General features: G+C 37.3%; 1 protein-coding gene across 1 annotated transcript; it reads right to left on the bottom strand.

Moving 5' to 3' along the window:
• Positions 1–327: 327 nt before the first annotated feature.
• Positions 328–19582, bottom strand: OPALIN (oligodendrocytic myelin paranodal and inner loop protein). Its single transcript, XM_074236195.1, has 7 exons — positions 19508–19582; positions 18982–19250; positions 14746–14781; positions 12191–12226; positions 4144–4260; positions 3857–3916; positions 328–345 (listed from the first exon to the last, which is right to left on the bottom strand). The coding sequence occupies exons 2-7, from the start codon at positions 19009–19011 to the stop codon at positions 328–330; spliced, it is 297 nt and encodes a 98-aa protein (XP_074092296.1). The 5' UTR covers positions 19012–19250; positions 19508–19582.
• Between the last annotated feature and the right edge of the window lie 790 nt (positions 19583–20372).

Here is a 20372-nt window from a genome sequence, read left to right as displayed (position 1 = left end):
TTCTCTTCTCTCTTTTTTGGGATATATTGAATCTGGGCCTCTGTGAAGTATCCTCACTTTGAACTCAGACCCCATATCCTCTTCTCCACCTTTTTTTTTTTGCTATAGTCGATCACATTAGGACATGATTTTATTTTTCTTTCTTCTTTTTTTGCTACAGTTGATCACATTAGAACTTCATTTTCTTTCTTTTTTTGGTTATATTTGATCCATTAGGATATCATTTTCTTTTTATTTCTTTCTTCTTTTTTTGTCACAGATGACCACATTAGGACATCATTTTTATTTCTATGATTGTCAAAGTCTCCATTCCCTGGGGCTCTACTCTCATACCTCTAACTGTATCTATGGGAGAACAATATTTAAAGCATTAATCTTTTCTCCAGTTCTGAGATGTACTAAATAGAGGGGCTTAACTTGGAACTTGCTAGTTGTGTGACCCTGGGAAGGTTAGTCTTTCTCTGATCCTCAATTTCCTCATCTGTAAAATGGGTACACTAGCCCCATAGCAATCAATTTGACAAGGTCTTTATGAGAATCAAATGAGTATGTAAAAGTGCTTTGAGAATCTTAAAATATTATACAGGTTTTCCCTAGAGTCTTAATTTTCATGGACTTTTATATGATGTTAGACCTAGAAGGTGCCTTATAGGTGATATCAGTCAGCTCTGCCATTTTATGGATGACAAACCTGAAACCAAGTTCTCAAGTGTGGCTAAGCTAGGGCTAGAAGCTGAGTTTCCTGCCATGCTGATTTCAAAGTACCCCCTTAAAACATTGAAACCATCAGGAGAGATATTTCCTGTGATCCTCCTGCGTCTGAATCCTATGTTTTTATTAATACAGGCTAAGATTATGTTATTTTTTGTGTTTTTATTTTTAGCTGCTACATCACACCATTGACTCATTTTTTAAAAATTTTCTTTAATTTATCTACACATTACTAAAATATTCTTGTTTAAGAGTAAATATAATATGCCTCCCCTACAAACATACAAAACCTCATGAGAAATAAAGGAAAAGAAAGAGAAAAAAATGTGTTTCAGTCTGTGTTCTGATACCATCAGCTCTATCTTGGGTGGAGCACTTTCTTTATCATAAGTCCATCGGAGAAGTTAACTTCCATATTTTTCCATAGTTGCTGTTGCTGATTGTAATTCCCTCCATCCCTTCCTCCCCACTACTATCTATTATATTTTCTCTCTCCTTTCACTCTGTCCCTTTTCGAAAATATGCTGTAGGGCAGCCATGGCACAGTGGACAGAGCACCGGTCCTGGGACCAAGAAGCCCCAAGCTTACATCCCACCCCAGAGACCCAGCAACCACTCAGGCCACCCAATCCCAGCACCTTGCAAAAAGTAAAAAAGAAAATATGTTATATCTGACTATCCTCTCCTATGATCTACCCTCTCCTCTATCACCCACATCCACCCTCCCCTCCCCTCCCCATCCCCCTTCTCTCTTTTTTCTTTTAGATGTCTATACTCTATTGAGTCTGTATGCTGTTTCCTCTCTGAGCCATTTCCAATGAGAATGAAGGCTCCCTCCTCCCCCCCTCCTCCCCTTCCATACCATTGAAAAAGCTACATGAAATATCTTTTATATGAAATATCTTAGTCTATTCTACCTCTCCTTTCTCTTACTCCCAGTACATTTCTCTTTCACCCATCAACTCCATTTTTGTAATATGTTATATCTTCAAATTCAGCTCTCTACTGTACTTCATCTATAAAAGCTCCTTCTACCTGCTCTATTAAATGAGAAGGTTCATATGAGTATTATCAGTATCATCTTTCCATGCAGGAATACACACAGTTCATCATCATTAAGTCCCTCATATTTTACCCTTCTCATCCTCCCTCTCCATGCTTTCACCTGAGTTCTGTATTTGAAGATCAAACTTTCTGTTCATCTCTGGTCATTCCAGGAACATTTGAAATTCCCCTGTTTCATTGAAAGTCCATCTTTCCCCCTGGAAGAGGATAGTCAGTTTTGCTGGGTAGTTAATTCTCAGTTGCATTCCAAGCTCTTTTGCCTTCTGGAATGTTATAGTCCAAGCCCTACAAGCCCTTAATGTAGTTGCTGCTAATTCCTTTGTGATCCTGACTGCAGCACCACAATATTTGAATTGTGTCCTTCTGGCTGCTTGTAATATTTTCTCTTTGACTTGAGAATTCTGGAACTTGGCTATAATAGTCCTGGGGCTTGTTTTTTTTTAATCTCTTTCTGGGGGAGTTGGGTGAATTCTCTCAATTTCTATTTTACCCTATGCTTCTAGGATATCAGGACAATTTTCCTGTAGAAATTCCTTACAAATGAGGTCAAGGCTCTTTTCCTGATCATGACTTTCAGGTAGCCCAGTAATTTTAAAATTATCTTTCCTAGATATGTTTTCCAGATCAGTTGTTTCTTCAATGAGATATTTCACATTTTCTTCTAGTTCTTCATTCTGTTGGTGTTGAATTAGAGTGTCTTGAATTCTCACAAAGTCATGAACTTCCTTTAGCTCCATTCTACATCTGAAGGATTTGTTTTCCTCAGAGAACTTTTTTTATCTCCTTTTCCATCTGACCAATTCTGCTTTTTAAAGCATTCTTCTCTGCAATAACTTTTTGCCATTTAACCCAAGCTGTTACTTTCTTCAGCATTTTTTTGGATCTCCTTGACTAAACTGTTGACTTCATTTTTATATTTTTCGTGCATCTCTCTAATTTCTTTTCCCAATTTTTCTTCTATCTCCCTTACTTGATTTTCAAAATCTTTTTTTTTGAGCTCTATCATAGCCTGAGCCCAACTTCTATATTTCTTGAAGTCTTTAAGAGGCAGAAGTTTGGACTCTCTCATCTTCAGGCTGGTATTTTGGCCCTCCATGGGACCAAAGTAATTATCTATGGTGAGGTTCATTTTTTTCTCCATTTCCTTAGTCTGTGCCTGGTTTTGGGGTGCTTCCTTTGCTTTTGAGTATTATTAGGACACCTCAGCAAGGACCTCGGTATGTGAGGCTCTGACTGCCCTCCTGAGAGCACCTAGAAGAGAATGTACTCCTGCTACTATTCTTGGCTCTGCTGCCGATAATCCCATTGGTTCATGTCAACACATACTTTCTCACATAATTTTTTTAATGTTAAGAATTGTTGCTCAACATTTTAAATCAAGGATTTAGATTTAAGGCATAAACAACATGCTTAACAAATTTATAAAGTACACAAAGGAGAGAGGGCTAGCTGATACCTTGGGGGATGGAGCCAGGATCCAGAGAGATTTTGAAAATTTGGAAAAATGAACTAGATTTTAAAAAATGAAGCTTAATAAAGATAAAATTAAATCCTACATCTAAATCAGAGTCATCTACATTAATGATGTAAAATGCAAATAGGAATAGAGCCTGCTAAATAGTAAGGATTCCTGCATCTTATACTGACTTAGAAAACCACATATATGTATTAACTATTTTTATTGTTATGTTATTTATTTTGTTAAAATTTTTCCAATTGCATTTTTATTCTGGTTTTGGTCAAACTTCTTACAGATTAAATGACTTGCCCAGGGTCATACAGTGAATATAAGATAGGATAAAGTCTTCTTTATTCTAAGTACAGTACCCTATCCATGATGCTGCTATGCCTCCAAAATACAGGAACAGAGAGGCACAGCTAGAATACAATTTATTTGGGAAAGGCCTACAAATTTTAGTGGACAGTATTTAAGCTCAGGACAGCTAGGTGGTGTAGTGGACAGAGTACCAGGTCTAGAATCAGGAAGACTCATCTTCCTGAATTCAAATATGACAACAAGACTTACAATCCATAGATTATTTATTGTGAGATATTAAGACACACCACTGAGAATCCTTACCTCCAAAGAAACCTCAGAACTGTCATAGATGTCTGGAAAATCATTTGGTCTTTGGTTTTCCTAAATTGATAGCAAATATGTAGAAAGAAAAAAAATGCAAGCTTGGATCATTATTTAAGTAGTAGGTTCCCCACTGCATCCAGACCATCTCCAGTTGTCCTAATCCATATTTTTCCACTGGATCCAGATGGCTCCAGAGGAGAAAGTGAGGCTGGTGACTTTGTACAGCCCTCCCCGCTTTGAGAACAAAACATAAAAACAATAGTAAGGAATAAAGGAATAATCACCTGGGCATGCGCATCCTTTCTTCTTTTCTGAGCACAGACCACAATTAAAGCTATAAGCAGGACCATGGCCACCAAAGTTGGGATGCCTGCTGCCAGTCCCAGAATTAAGATACAGTCCTAATGTAGAGAGATAGGAAGCATAGGCTCAAATGAAGCAATTCTTCTGTGATTGCTCACCCTCCATTCCCACAAATGGTCAGTAAAGATGCAGCATGCACAGAGAGCTATGTCCAAGCCATAGTCCTTATTCACAAAGGATCTGCCCAAACAATGAGTTGTTTAAGATCAGGGATGGCCTTTTCCCCTATATTTTGTTTTGTTTTGTAAATAACAAAAAAAAATGCCTAGCACATGGAAGGCTTCATTGTGAACCAGTTTGTTGACGTCTCTAAATGTGACTACCTACCAAAAATTATGAAATGGTGAATAATACAATAAAGATATTTACATAGCAGGCTTATTTCACTTGATTATTACAACAACCCAGTGAGATAAAAGTGGTACTGATATGATCACCCCTGTTTCACAGATGAGGGACCCCCCATCCAAACTCTATTAGACCTCTAATTCAGAGACTGAGAGCAGACAGAATTATACCATTAGCAAGTGGGTAGGTATTCCTAACTCCGATTCCAGCATTCTTTCCCCTATACTAGGTACAATGGACAACTTATAAAATCAGACACAGGGTATTTGTGTGTGGAGCATCCACTGAAAAGGAGGGATGGTCTCTGCAATACTCAGAATCATCATATACTAACAGGAATTGACATTCATAGCAAACATTAAGGTTTACATGCACAATCACCTTGGAACCTCACATCAGTCCTGAGGCAGGTACTACAGGTAGTATTATTGGCATTATACCGATGAGAAAACTAAGACTCAGAGAGGCCCAAGAAAACACAGGGAATCTATGTTAGAGGCAGGACCCCAATTCAGGTCTTTCTGACTCTGTGTCCAGTGGTCTACCCATGATGCCATGCTACCTTTCAGAAACTATATCTGACTCTTTTGGTTTTCTGATCAGACAGAGAAGAAAATCTGGATTTCTGACTCACAGCACCTGCCTCATCAATGTCCTTCTCTCTACTCAAACCCCTTGACTCAGCAGAGCCCACTCATATCAGTAAATTCTAGTGGCTAGTCTTAGGGATCCAGGGATCCTATGTTTTGTTATTTTTTTAGATATTTCAGTTATGTCCAATTCTTTTTGCTCCATTTGTGGCTTTTTGGGCAAAGATACTACAGTGGTTTGTAGTTTGCTTCTCTAGCTCATTTTATAGATAGGAAAAGTGAGACAAATAGGGCAACACGATTTACCTAGGGTCCTACAGCTAGTAAGTGTCTGAGGGCAAATTTGAACTCAGGACGTCTGACTCCAGATTCTGTGCTCTATCCACTGAACCATTTAGTTGCCCTGGGGTCCCTATGTTTAGATTTTAAAAATGTTCCAGGGAAACTTGCCTTCCTAGCCATGGAAACTGAGACTGATGTAAAGGCAGAGAAAGGGATCATCCACAGGAATTCAATTATTTGAGTGATTTAATGAAAAAAATATCAATAAGGCAAAGCAAGCACTATTATCTTAATTACCCATCTTGACCCCAAAGAAGTGATGAAATTCATCTCCCTTTTTTCTTTGGAGAATATCTATATAGATGGATGCATGTGAGGGTGATTGCACTGAATAATTATTTTCCCTAAAAGAATGCTCACTATGAGGGACAGGATGAGATAAGGAAACTGAGGCAAAAAGAGAATTAGTAGTTTGTTCAAGAACACACAACTAGAAAGTGTTAGAGGCAGAATTCTAAATCGTCTTTTTTTTTAGGTTTTTGCAAGGCAAACAGGGTTAAGTGACTTGCCCAAGGCCACACAGCTAGGTAATTATTAAGTGTCTGAGACCGGATTTGAACCCAGGTACTCCTGACTCCAGGGCTGGTGCTTTATCCACTGTGCCACCTAGCCACCCCCAAGTCTTTTGACTAAAGAAAGGGCCACTGTTCTTTTCACTGTACCAACTGCTTCCCTCAATTTTTAAAAAATCTATCATTTCATATAAAAAAGAAAAAGAAATATAAGTGGTTGGTTAGATTGAAGGAATTTATAAAAAGTTTCCTGCTTCTTTAGGCTATACTGGGGATTCTAATCTAGAAACCAGCGTTTGGTTCTTTTTGCTGAGAGACAGAGGATCAGAATAGACAGGAAAGAGGTGTAACCTTGTCAACACTTACACAAAATGGGCTTTCCTGGATGACTATTTCACAAACCTTTAAGCAATCCTCCCTCACCACCCCCTAACAACCCAGTTAGTCCCTATCTAAGCCAGTGTTCTGAGCAACTGAGCCAGTGCAATTTGCTCTCATTCTCTGACTCTGATTCTCTGTCTCTGTTTCTCTAATTGCTCTGTCTCTGTCTCTGTCTCTGTCTGTCTCTGTCTCTCTGCTCTCTCCATCCGTCTGTCTGTCTGTCTGTCTCTCTCTCTGTTACTCCCCTCTGTGTCTGTCTCTATCTCTTTTTTCTCTCTTTCTCCTTCTCTCCCTTTCCTATACGTCTCTCTCTTTCCTTCTCCCTCTCCTTTTCTCTCTCCTTCTCTCTCTCTCTCTCTCTCCATGTGGACCCAAATGACTTGAGGACCACAGCCCTTGAAAAATGGGTGTGGACTTGGTAACACCCCACATCTGAGAGGGTGGGGATGTTTGTGTCTCCAAGTGCAGGAAGTTTATGTCTACCCATCCAGTGGAATCCACAAAGAATCCACCCAATGATTGGAGTCCATCCTTTATAACAGCCCAGAGGCTGTTCATTGACCATCCTCTGCTCTCACCCCATGATCAGTCCATCTTCTTTTCTGATCATCTATTTCTTTGATGATAATCATCAAGTGGAAAAATAAGATTGTCTTACCAGGTGGTGAACTGGTGTTTACTGTGTGACCTTGAACAAGCCACTTATCTGCTCTTTAGCTTCCCCATCTGCAACATTAGGGGACTAGATTAGAAGGCTTCCAAGACGGGGCAGCTAGGTGGTGCAGTGGATAGAGCACCGGCCTTGGAGTCAGGAGGACCTGAGTTCAAATCTGACCTCAGACACTTAATAATTACCTAGCCGTGTGGCCTTGGGCAAGCCACTTAACCCCATTGCCTTGCAAAAAAAAAAAAAAAAAGGCTTTCAAGGTCCCTTCCAGCCTCCCTCTAGGCATTTTGGGGGTCTCAAAGCCCACATATACCCTTATGATTCTTGCTGAATCTCAGATGGGGTTTTCCCTAAATTCTGGTAGGCCAAGTTTCTCGGGTATCTTGGTTGCTGGTCTGGATTCCACATACCTTAGAAAGAAGGGAGAGTATTCCCTACTCCCATATCACAGGGAGACTGATCCCTACCAAAATCTCCAAATAACCAGCTTACTACTATTTCAATTGGTCACTTTCCATCACCTCTAACATTAGCTAATCCTTGTCACTCTGATAAAGTACCAAAGAGCAAATTCTGGATATTAATATCCATCCAAGCAAGGATAACCTTTCCTTTACTACTGCTAAGTCATTCCACCTTTCTTCCTTCTCTACGATGAAAAACAGTTGTGGATTGCTACAACCAAGAATATTTGTGAGTTTTTTCCTATTCATGCTTTATTCTGTTTGTTGTATCACTGACAAACTGAAGGGTTTGTCTCTAGATTTCTGGGCCATCTGTTAGTATCTATTCTTGGCTATTTCTAGCTTCTTTCTCAGAGCTGAGCATGCTGACAAACAAGATCCTTTATCATTTTCACAATATCCCCTGAGAGCTACTCAGTCAACGAGAAGTGATTTAGTGTCTTCTACTTGTTATGAACTGAAAATCCACAGATGCATCATCATACCATTTTAAAGATTCTCTCATTCATCAGAGAAAATAGTCACCTTGGAATAATTCTAGGTTGTGAATTTTTACCCTAAAATTCGTCAAGGATCTTTGACTTCAGTTGTCTAGACACTCCTTCCACAAGCTGCTCTAACTTAATAAAGTCTTTGGAATCTACTCATGTTTATACAATGATTTTTGTTGTTCGTTCGTTGTACTCTTAGAGGATCAATGACATCATGATGTCGGGGTCAAGGTACAGTGAGTTCAACTGTGGCTGAGGACTTACACAATTATTAAATGTCAGAGCCTGAATTTGATCCCAATTTTTCCTGATCCCAAGTCCATTGATTCTTTTCATTATGCCACTGAAGTCTCCTATGGGCAATAAAAGCTTAAGAATAGTCAATTAAACAGCCTTTAAAAAGCTCTTTTTATATGTTGAGTACAGTACTAAAGCAATGAGAATACAAATATGAGAAGAAAGAGATAACCCTTTTCCTCACAGAAAGAAGCTTCCATTCTACTAGGGAAACATATACAAGGACACCAAAGAAGAGGAGGCAGTGGGAATGAGGTACCAATCTTTAGGCATGATGGAGAAGAATGAAGGCTGGTCAGGTACCCTCCTTAAATGAAGGTCCTGGGAGGAGCCATCCAATCAGCATGGAGAATATTCCAAAGGATGAATTCCAGGGTACTTTGAACTTTCTGAATGAAGAGACTATTGCAGCAGAGGAACTTTCTGAAGCACAAATTCTTAAGAATATTTTCTCCATTTGACATTGAAGAGACTATTGAAAGATAGTGTGTAAGGCACATTGTAGATTTTAAAGGCAATAGAAATGTATTATCATTATTTCATTCTCACTTCTGTTTGAAGCAATCAACTTCTCTCTGGAATCTTCACAGCTCCAGAAAAAGGCAACATTGAACATCTCCAATTTATTTTACAGAAGAATAAATCAATCAAAGGTAGCTAGGTGGCACAGTGGTTAAAGTTTTGGGTTCAGAGTCAGGAAGATCTTGAGTTCAAACCCAACTTCAGAAACGTCCTAACTGTCTGACCTTGGGCAAGTCACTGCCTCTATTTGCCTATGGACTACTGTTCACTGGAGGCAGAAAATGATAAAACATTATCTTTCCAAGAAAATTCTATGGACAGAGATCCATAAGGCCACAAAGAATCAGATACAACTGAACAACAATCAAACCAATCAATAATTAATAAACATTTATCAAGTGCTGACAAAAAAATCAGATTCAACAGAACAACCAAACCAATCAATAGCTAATAAACATTTATTAATAATAAACATATATCAAGTACTGAGCACTGGAAATATACATAAGAGAAACAAAAGACTATATTCCCACTCATGAGGAGCTTAAAATGAGGGCAGAAGATAATACACAAAAGGAAACTAAAAAGGAGGAAGGTGTCAGAGCTGGTGAAAGGGGAGGTTATGGAGTGAAAGCCAAGCTGACAGCAAATCAAAATCAGCTGAAGTAAGCTGATAGTAAAGAAACCGAGTCAAAAAGAGCTTAAAGAACTGATCTATAATCTCATAAAGTTGGCTCGGAACACAGAGTTTCTGAGTCAAGATGAAGTATGCTATGGAGTAATGAGTACACAGGTGGGTTCGTTAGTATTTGCTAATATGGCATAGTAAAATAATAGTTGCAAAACATTTCACTTATAAACCTGGGGTTCATCCTTTCATAAAAATGTAATATATATATATATATATATATATATATGGGAATATATATATATATATATATATGGGAATATATATATATGGGAATATATATATATATATATATATATATGGGAAGGATGATCTCAAAAAGCATTAATTGTCCTGATTCACTACCATTATAATCTATTGGAATTTGTTGTGTTTCCATACCATATATATAAACTAGAATACACTACTACAAATATCTAAAAGTTCTTTTTCTTTTTCTCTTTGAAGAATCTTCATCCAGTTTCATTTGGACTAGCATTTCTATTGTTAGATTGTTCAGTTGGATTTTTAGGGTTCACTCCTCTATAAAATTCAACTCTCAATTTCTAGGGTTAGCACTCCTCCAACAATCATAGCCAGCTCTTTTCTCTACTGCCGAGGACCCAGTTTCTCAAAGTTGCTCTCTTTGAGTGACTTCCTTTCTACATTCAAATCTCTCTGTATTGTGTTTCTCTGCTTCCTCAGTAGTACTTCTAATTCTCTTTAGCTTATTACTCTCAATCTGCTAGAGTTCTCTGTTATATTATAAGCTATGTTATGATAGGATGTACAGTATAATTAGAGAGTAGCCCCTGATCTTAGTCCTTATGTATATATGCAGAGTTCAACTGATACTATTCTCCATCCTGCTTCCACAAGAGTTAAGATGACAAATTTAAGGGAAATGCCTTAGAGATATATTTTATAATTTGTTTTGATAATTACAGTTTTTTTGATGGACTGGGGAGCATTCAAAAAGCACTATTTGACCTAGAGTTCTTAATTTTTATCCCTATGTTCTCAGCAGCTGTGCTGTTTTATATTCATAGATATTTCCTGAGTTGAGTTATAGAGGCAGCTCTAGAGAACAAAGTCAATGGTATGCTGGAGCCTACTCTTGAAAGCAGACCTTTTACTCCTTGGAAATCAGAACCTGATTTCTGGTTGTGATTTATTGTTTTTAGACTTAAGAAAGTGATAGAAAAAATCTTCATAATGTAGATTTGTCCATTTTCTTCTCCAGGTCATTCCACAGATTAGGGAAACTGAGGCAAAGAGGGTGAAGTAATTTGCCCAGGATCACATAGCCAATAAATGCCCGAGGTCAGATTTGAATTCATGAAAATGTATCTTCCTTATTCCAGGCTCAGTGCTCTATCCACTGCACCATCTACTGATGACTTCAGAATGCTGAATCATATTCCTAGAGAAGTTTGCACAGGTTAGGAGAGGAGAAGCATGTGAGCATAATAAAGATGGTATAGATATTTTGCAAAACGCCTTTGTCTACAAACCCTTCTATTTGGCCCACCAAATCTTCATTAGGTTCCTACCCAATTTCAATTTGAATTGAATAATATTTATTAAGTGTCTACTGTATACAAATAAAATGTTAAGAAGTGATAGGATGTTACCCTTACAGATTTTATAGTTTATTAAGGAACCTTCCAAATTGGCATTGACTCTGCCCAATATATTATCTCCTTATTCATCTTGGCTCCCCTCATTTCCTTCCCAGGCTCACTTTGCACAATTCTCCCTCACTTAAATCTAATCCATGTGCATGTCAAGATATTTTCTCCCTGATGCCATGGCTCTCTTTGAGAACAAAGGACAAACAATAATAATAATAATAATAATAATAATAGTATAGATTAATGTAAAAGTGTGTCAATAATACTTTTTTTCTCAAAGAATTGTATATTAAGCTTTTAATCAGCACGCTCCTGGACAAATATGAAAAGAAACCTCAGAATAAGGAAGATTTTAGGACAAAGTGGAAAAAAAAGTATGATTTTATTTATTTCAAGAAATGATTGACACGTTCCTCTTCAATCTCCATTCCTGGCCAACTGGATTGTCTCTACCACATCATAGAAGCTTGATTATCTTGAAAGGACACTTCTCTCGAGAACTTCTCATTCAGGAAGTCCTCTGGTCTGCTGGCCCTTCCTCTAATTGAATCATTCCTCCCAGAATCTCCATTAAAAGGAAAGCAGTGAGACCAACTGCTTCTTCAGTTTCTTTCTGTATCCCACTGTCTTCTTCCATTAGAATGTAATCCTTGAGGAAAGGATTGTCTTTCTTTTTCCTTGTACTTGTATTCCCAGTGCTTATTCCAGTATCTCATACATGGTAAAAACAATAAATGTTTGTTGGTTTGACTTGCTGACTTGAGAAAAAAAAATTCCAAAATTATTTAAAACAAGTGGTATTCTGTCAACAGAAAGGACTCATGGAACTCATTAAAGAGAAACTTAAAGCATAGTGCCTAGCACCTAAACTCATAATAAATATTTTGGCAGTTATTCCTTCAAACAAATAATTGTAAACATATTGTGCTCTTCCTACATTAGGTTAGACCTGTGAGTAGAGTGCATAAGAAGATGTTTTATGAAAGAGAAAGAGAAAGCTATGAGTAATTTGGTTTTTGTTTTCCTGAAAATTTGTAAATTAAATGTACTTACTTCAGTAATTCCACCAGTGGCATCAGGGAGGGAAGTCTGCAGAAGGAGAAAAAACATGCATCTTAAGAAAACAAAATCTGTGGCAATGGATATTATGTTCATAAAATAGCTTGTCTAAAACTAGCATTTCTAACGTCAGACCCCTTGCAAAACTGACTGATTTTTACAACTTTTTTTTTAAACTGAGAGCTTGTTCCTGCCCCCAAAAAGAATGAAATTTGATCCTATGGTCATATTTCAGAAATCAGTTCTTAATTAGCTTTTATAAAGCATATAAGAGGCAACAAGTTGGCATGGTGGGTATGAAGTCAGGAAGACCTGATTTCAAATTCAGCCTCAGATACTTACAAGCTGTGTGATCATGGGCAAGTCACTGAACTTCTCTGCCTCAGTTCCCTCATCATTAAATGATAATAGCAGCATCTACCTCACAGGATTGTTATGAAGATTAAATGATAGGATATTTGTAAAGCATTTAACACAGCTTCTGGTTCATAGTGGGTGGTTAATAAATGCTTTTGTCCTTCCTATGCTCCTAATTCATCAGTTGTTGTTACTATTTGTCCTTCATTTAAAAAACAATTTTTGTCCTTGGTTCCTGAAGAAGATCATGACATCAGGGATGTGGTGCCATGACATGTAAGTGAGTTGTATTTAAGCGAGGGGGTAGTCTGTGTGAAGTTACCAGCCTCATTTTCTCCCCTGGAAGTCTTCTGGGTCCAGTGACCAGACATGGACCAGGATAATTGGAGATGGCTTTGATGCAGTAAGAAACCTTGACCTTTTTAAACTTGGATCTTTCCCAGCTCAGGTTGACTGAGACAATGCTCATTCAGTCATTAAGGTTAGGAGAGAGAGAGAGAGAGAGAGAGAGAGAGAGAGAGAGAGAGAGAGAGAGAGAGAGAGAGAGAACCAAGAGGTCCAGAATAACCACTTCCAAAAAAAAAAAAAAGAAAGAAAAAGAAAAGAAAAGAAAAGAAAAGAAAAGAATTGTTGGGAGGATAAGACCTTCAGGGTATTTCAATGATTAAGGCAAGTGAGAAAGAAAAGAAGCAAGTAAAGACAGGATAGCTTAGTGGATATGGGCTTAGGATCAGTGAAACCTGGTTAGAAAAAAAGGGAAAGATGGGCAAATACTCCAATATTTCCATCATATTTGGGAGTTAAGAGAGGAGACATTCAATGGTTTGAACTATACATCCTAAAAGGCTGTGACCAAACTCCACAGTACGGTCATGTTTCCTTCCATATATTCTGATTTAGTACACATGCTTTTAGCATATCCAGTTTAAAAAGAAGACAGAAATATCAACAGAGGTAGTGGGAGGTGGACTGGTGAAAAGTGGGAAGAGTTGAGCGATGTTAGACATTGCAACCACCTCCAGTGTTCTGTGTCCTCTAGACCTTGATGATAGGACCAAAACTTCATTTCATACTTCATCTGATTGTCTTCACAGGGAGCTAGTGCTCTCCAGTTCCTGCCCTTCTGAGATGGGAAAGAAAATGTATTACAGAGCTCTCCCATCACATCCTAATCTCTGAAACTTCTGTAAGTCAACTGATGTCTTCTCCTACAATTTTGAGGAGATCATAATGATCTTTGAAGACATTTGGGGGAGTAGCAGTTATTTGAAAATAAGTTCCAAGAATGTTTAATATTTATATTATTTTATCAAACACTATTTACTTTAAGTTCATAAATCATCTGATTTGGTTTGCTCTAAAATCATTGGATGGGGATTCAGAGTTATGAATTTTAATAGGAGAAAATCCAAATAATACTTTGTTTCATGAAAAATCAGAGTCTATATGGGAGACCCAGAGGACTCAGTATAAGACTGCCAGGCTTTTCTATTTCTCTGCATTACCTTTTCTGCCTCCTGGCTATTGCCACCCTGCCTCTTAACCATTGCCACAGGACTCCTATCTTCTTTTTGATCAGGATACATTGTCAGGATATCTACCTAATCATAGTATATCTGAGTCATATTGCTATACTATGAAAATAATTGTCTTTCTCTCCCTCTTTTTTATCCACCATTTATCTTTTTTTCAATATTTTCACTCATCTCTCATCATTTTCTCCTTCCTGCCCCATCTCTTCTCCAATTTACCTTACATTTATCCTGCTTTGTGTTAATATGTTAAGTGTCATTTATTCTTTTTCATGGATGATAGAGGGTTTCATATAAAGCGCAGGATAGTTTTATGTATGTGCATATGTATGCAAAAGAAAAGCAGTGCAACCCACAGAAAGACTAAGCAAATAGAACTGACCAACCATCCTACTATGTAATCTTGTTAATTGACGATGACTTGCGCCCATCACAAAAAAGTAGATCAAGTCAAGGGGCTGAAATAGTTTGCCCCCAGAAGCCAGGATCCTATTTTTTTAACCTAAAAACTAAATTCATTTGAAAAAATTGGGACTTCCTTATCTATCCAGTTTGCTATTGCTTAACTTAACTTTAAGTTTCTGCACAATTCTACAGAGGCTTGATTCAAAAACTATACCATTTATTGATTTGCCTTGTACAAAGAATATGAATACTTACTGTGTTAGGTGACAATGTGAAATTTTGGATCAGACTCTGAAAGGGAAAAGGAAGTGATAAATTTCTTTGCAATATAAAGATTTCTATATCTGCTTTCTCTTCCTCCCTACTCAGGGAGATATTTCCTACTTAATTCCCCACCCTCCTACTCCATCCTATCCTACCCCAACTCCATCCTAACCCTAAATCCTAGGGATTTCTAGAATCATCTGGTTTGCTTTATTCTAAATTATTGAATAGGGGCTCAGAGCTATAAATTTTAATAGGTGAATATCCAAACAATATTCGATCTTGATGATTTCCCCTCCCCCAGTTTAGGGATCATCATCAAGATCCTTTTCCTGCTAAAGTTCTGTGTTTTGTGACTATAATCTAAATCTCATCAGAGAATTATTGCTAAGGGAAAGACAACTATCTACCTGTATTATATCTAAAGGAATGCCTAGGAATTGTTAAGGCTTGGGTAAATTTTGGCTATACAATTTTAACATTAAAGATTGATCATAAAACCACTATATGGTTGAAGACTACAGAACTTTAATAGCAAAAAATAGAAAAAAAGAATCATGGCAGCCCCTGGTTATCTGAAAGAATGTTCAGTATGTCGCTTGATGGGAAAATAGCTTCATAGACATACTTTCTTCTATGATAAAAGTATGAATATAATTTTCTCTGTAGCCCATTGCCTTTAAAGTCAGCTACTCCAATTCCTTTATCTTTCTTTTTTTTTTGTTCTTCTCATTCTTTACCATTTTAAATTGACTTCCATCATCACCCAATAAGAATATTTATTTCTTTTGGTTAACAAACTCACTTCTTTTTCTTTTCTTCAAACCGACTTCTTATTGTACCTCCTCTGTTCTTGTGCCTTAGCCTCCTCTAGACTCACACTCTGATATTTTTCACTTATTTTCAAATTCATAGCTGAAGTTGACTAAAGGTAGAAAATATGTAATTACTGTCTAATAATGAAGATGGTGCTAGGTTCAATTCAGTTTTATAATATCACTGTGTTGATGATATATTAGTGCGGTTATCTTGGGCCCTACAAGAATCTGAGTTAATACTCCTATCAGTTGAAGGAACTGAGGATGTTTAATCAAGATAAAAGAAAACTTGGGGAATATTTCCATTCCCTGATAATCTCCAACCTTGCCACTGCCCTAGGGTTTATTCCCATTCAGCCCACACATACTTTCTTTTTTTTTTTTTTTTGCTTTTTAACTTTTTATTTGCTTTCCAATTATTTACAATAGTAATATGTACCTATCATTTTTGTAAGGTTTTGAATTTTACAATTTTTCCCCCACCCTCCCTTCCCTCTCCCCCCCAAGAAAGCTGTCTGATAGTCTTTACATTGTTTCCATGTAAATTGAATGCCACACATACTTTCCAGCTCCTTATTATGTGTTCTCTTCATTCGTTAGCATTTATGCTCTTTGCAGGAGTGTTTCAGAGAAAAACTGGAAAGATACATATGAACTGATGGAAGTGAAGTGAGTAGAACTAGGAGAACATTGTACATGATAACAGTAATTTTGCATTATATACAAGTATGAAGGTCTTGGCTATTCTCAGCAATACAATGAGCTGAAACAATTCCAAAGCACTTATGTTGAAAAATGCTATCCACCTCCCGAGAAAGAACTGAAAGAGTTTGAATGTAGATAAAAGCATGCTTAAAAAAAAACTTTACATTTTTTTGGTTTATGCTTTTCATTTCACAAGGTGGCTAAAATGGAAATCTGTTTTGCAATACTGCATGCATATAGTCTCTATAAAATTGCTTGCCTTCTCAATGAAACAGCACAGAAAAGAAAATTTGGAATTCAAAATTTTTAAAAAGTTTAAAATCATTTTTACATGTAATTGAAAAAATAAAACTTTTTTTTTAAAAGAGGAATTTAAATTTTTTGAAGACAGTGTCTGCTTAATGAACTTTTATCTGTATTTCCATTGCTTAGCATACTGTCTGACCCAGTTAACCTCTCTGAATGTGTCTCCTTCCTCTGGCTCTGTCTCTATCTCTGTCTCTGTCTATCTCTCTGGCTCTTCTCTATGTTTTTGTCTCTGTCTGTTTCTAATACCATGTGGCAAAAGGATTAGATTCATTCTCTATGGCCCCAAAGGGAGAAACCAGTAAATATATATTCCAATTGGCATGAAGTAAATTTAGACCCAATTTCAGGAAAGTTTTCTCAACAATGGGAACTATCCAGGGCCATCCAAAAGGACTTCTGGTTGTTATTATGTTTTTCTTCAAGAAAGAGTTGATGATCATTTACTATGGAATTGTAGTAGAAATTTTTTTAGAATACGTTTTGGCTTAGATTTGGAAGGGCTAAAGAACAGTACTCTTCCTCACAGCTCCTTTCCCTTTAGTAGGGAATCTTTAGTGTGCTGAGTTTGGAATCAGAGGTCATGGGTTTTTAATTCATTCCATTTCTGCTGTTGAGTTATTGAAATAACCCTCCACAGGTCATTTTCTCCCACTTTGAGCTTCCAAAATCAGATTTCCTTCAAACCTAAGCTTCTGTGATTCTAAACATTAATCATGCTATGGAAATATCATTATTTTAATAAAATCTGAAATAAACTAAATGGCTCTTTCTTTAGGATACTCAAAGCAAATATACCACTCTTCCAACCCAAGTAAGAAGAGGGCTAAAGACCATTATCTAGGGAATGAGTGAACTTAGATTGGATATTGTTTTCCTTTTGAAGAGAGCATTGTACTGTTCCTTCACAGCATTGACATCTTTCTTCTTTTGGCCCAGTTCGCTGGTCATTCTCATGGTAACAAACAGCACTTGCAAAATCTTGTCCCAGGTCACTGCCCATCTCCCAGATGTTGCTCAGAAAGAAGCTTTGTCTCGATCACACTGACATCAGCCCAGGGCTCACTGTTGAGACATTGTTCGGGAGTAGCTATATCAGCTCTTGTATTGAGCATCAGCCCTCAGGACAGCACCTGGAGATTTGTTTTTTATTTACATCAATTGTTTAGTTCTCTTAAACTAAAGGACTCTGATCCAAGTTGGCTCAAAAGAGAACTGATGAACTGTCATATAGAACATATAAAGGAGAGATAGCAAGATATAGGTAAGATACAGGCTCATCTGAACTACCCTGGTCAGTAGATGTGTGCTCTTATGAGGGAAATGAGTAAGCTATATCTAAGTCCAGAACAAAATTCTCCAGCTATCAAACAAATAGACATTGGTTGATGGGAGGAAAAGGTCAGAGGATTTTAAGTTGAAAGGACACCTAAACATCTAGTCTAACCCCTTTGATTTCTGTATAAAGAAACTGAAACCCAAAGGGGGGAAATAACCCTGTGAAGGGTTATAAACTCAGAAACAGAGATGTAATGAATTAAAACCCTCTGATTCCAAACCCAGCTTTCCTGACATCCCCTAATAAAGGGAAAGGAGTTGTGAAGAAGAGAGCCCTGTTCTCCATCCCTTTCTTCCCCACTTCAGTTCTGTATCCTATTTGTCTCTTTCTCTGAGCTCAAACCAGTCTAGAATCTAAAATCTATTGTCTTGTTCTTGGCAGAAAGCCCATAGGGAGGTCCCATCTCAGATAACCTTGGCATAGTATCAAGCTCCTTTCTTGATGCCCATGTGCCCTGACATGGTACCAGCTATGCACTCTCGGTTAAATAGTACTAAGAAAATATTTAAAAATTCAATTGTTTTAAAAAGTAATTAGAATGATCAAACAATTATAAAGAAGAGCAATGAGAATGCACCTTCCTTCTTAGAAGGGAATATGAAACACTGTCATAATTACAGCAATTATTAATTAATTTCAATTATTTTAATTTTAATTTAATTTAATTATTTTTACTAAACTGTTTCTTGTTTTTTATTATAAGTTATGGTTTTCTGGATTGAGCAGAGAGAGAGGGTCCTATTGGGAAATCAAGATGATGTCAAAATAAAAGATGCTAATACAAATTAATAACAAATTTAAATGAATTTTAAAGACTATGGAAAATTATTCAAGCTTGGTCAGTACTTAAAGCCTAATCTCTTGATCTCTTTATTCACAAAAATGTGAAAAAGTTCTTTCAGAGAAGAAAATTTGTTCCTAAACCTATCTTTTTAACAAATTAGAAAATACTTTCATTAAAAAAAACCTTTCCATAGTTTTCCCTTAAGAGAAACAAAGTTATTAGTGGAGAGTTAATAAAAAACAAAAGCAAAAACAAAAATTCTCCTTTTCACTTACCATTTCTGTTGTTTGCATCTGGGATTTCATAAATATGTGTAACTTCCACTGTGGAAAAATCCTTCTCCAGTGCAGATCAGGAACTCATTTGGGAACTTAGAATCTTGAATAGTTAGTTTAAATCACTTGTCAGTGGTCACACAGCCAGTATGCACAAGGGTCCTCTCAGCACAGACTTTCTCCCTGTACCAAAATTCACCATATCAATCCAGGCACCCTCCTACTGATTCTTCATGCCCATTGGCAGGACAGTTCTACCTTCTGAGCATCTGTGAAAGGAAGGAGCAGAAGAAAGACAAGTTCAATCTCTGCTTCCAGGGTACCAGACAGAATATATGCTCAGAAGGCAATTGTTTCAGCTACTGCTGCCTGGCCAGAGTCTAGGGAGGCATCTCAGACCACATGCCCCTCAGTAAAGGGAAACTATTCTTTGCTACCCTTTATTTGCACCACTTTGGGTGCTTGCCTGCTCCTCTGGCAGTCTTCTTGTTCCCCTTAATTTTCATTTTCCCTTTTACCTCCTTACCTCTGCAGCCAAAATCAAGTCAATCTCAGCTTAGAGGAATTTGCAGTCAGTGGCAGCAGCCTTCTCGAAAGCAATGGGTCACAGAATGGGAAGTGTGGTGGCACCATCTCCAACTGACGGGCTTCCAAATTCAACAGTTTTCTTGGCAGCGATAATATGGACCCATTGCCAACATTAGTAAGCAAATAGATGTTCTTGGGTCAGTCTCTTAGAGAGTGCTTATTCTACTTCGTATTTCATTCAAGTATCAAATCTAGGACCACTAGACATTATAGACATATTATAAAGTAAGAGAATTTAATATAGTAGATAGAAACCAAAACCTGGAGACAACGGAGGATGAAAATTCAAATCTTGCTTCAAATACTTAATAGTTATATGACCCTGAGCAAGTTACTTTGCCACCGTCTGCCTCAGTTTTCTTATCTGTAAATTGGAAATAACTGAGATTTTATACACAAAATATGCACATTTGTGTATGTGTTTGATATCATTATGTGGATATCCTTTTAGTCTCTTTAGATTTAGCTATTTTATCATTTTCTTCCCAATAGGTGTAAGTGAGAGACACTATGGGACAGTAGATAAGAGCGACATACTTGGAGTCAACAGGATTCAGGTTCAAATTGTAACTACTGGCAATTTCAACTTTTTACTGCCCAGGAAACTAGCCAAGATTCTCAAGTCCCAAATGAGTTGCTGATCTGCATTGGTGACATAGTTCTTTATTCTTGAAGAAGATAATGGCATCAGGGCGATGATGTCATGATAAGCTAGTGAAATATATTTGAGTGAGGGGCTGCTAAGTCACCACCCTCACTTTCTCTTCCAGAGCCATCTCAGTCCAATGATCAGATTTGAAACA

Source organism: Macrotis lagotis, chromosome 4 (genome assembly GCF_037893015.1).
Source record: "Macrotis lagotis isolate mMagLag1 chromosome 4, bilby.v1.9.chrom.fasta, whole genome shotgun sequence".
Taxonomy (NCBI): domain Eukaryota; kingdom Metazoa; phylum Chordata; class Mammalia; order Peramelemorphia; family Peramelidae; genus Macrotis; species Macrotis lagotis.
The sequence above is the reverse complement of the archived record's forward strand: the minus strand, read 5'-3'. Positions and strand labels throughout refer to the sequence as shown.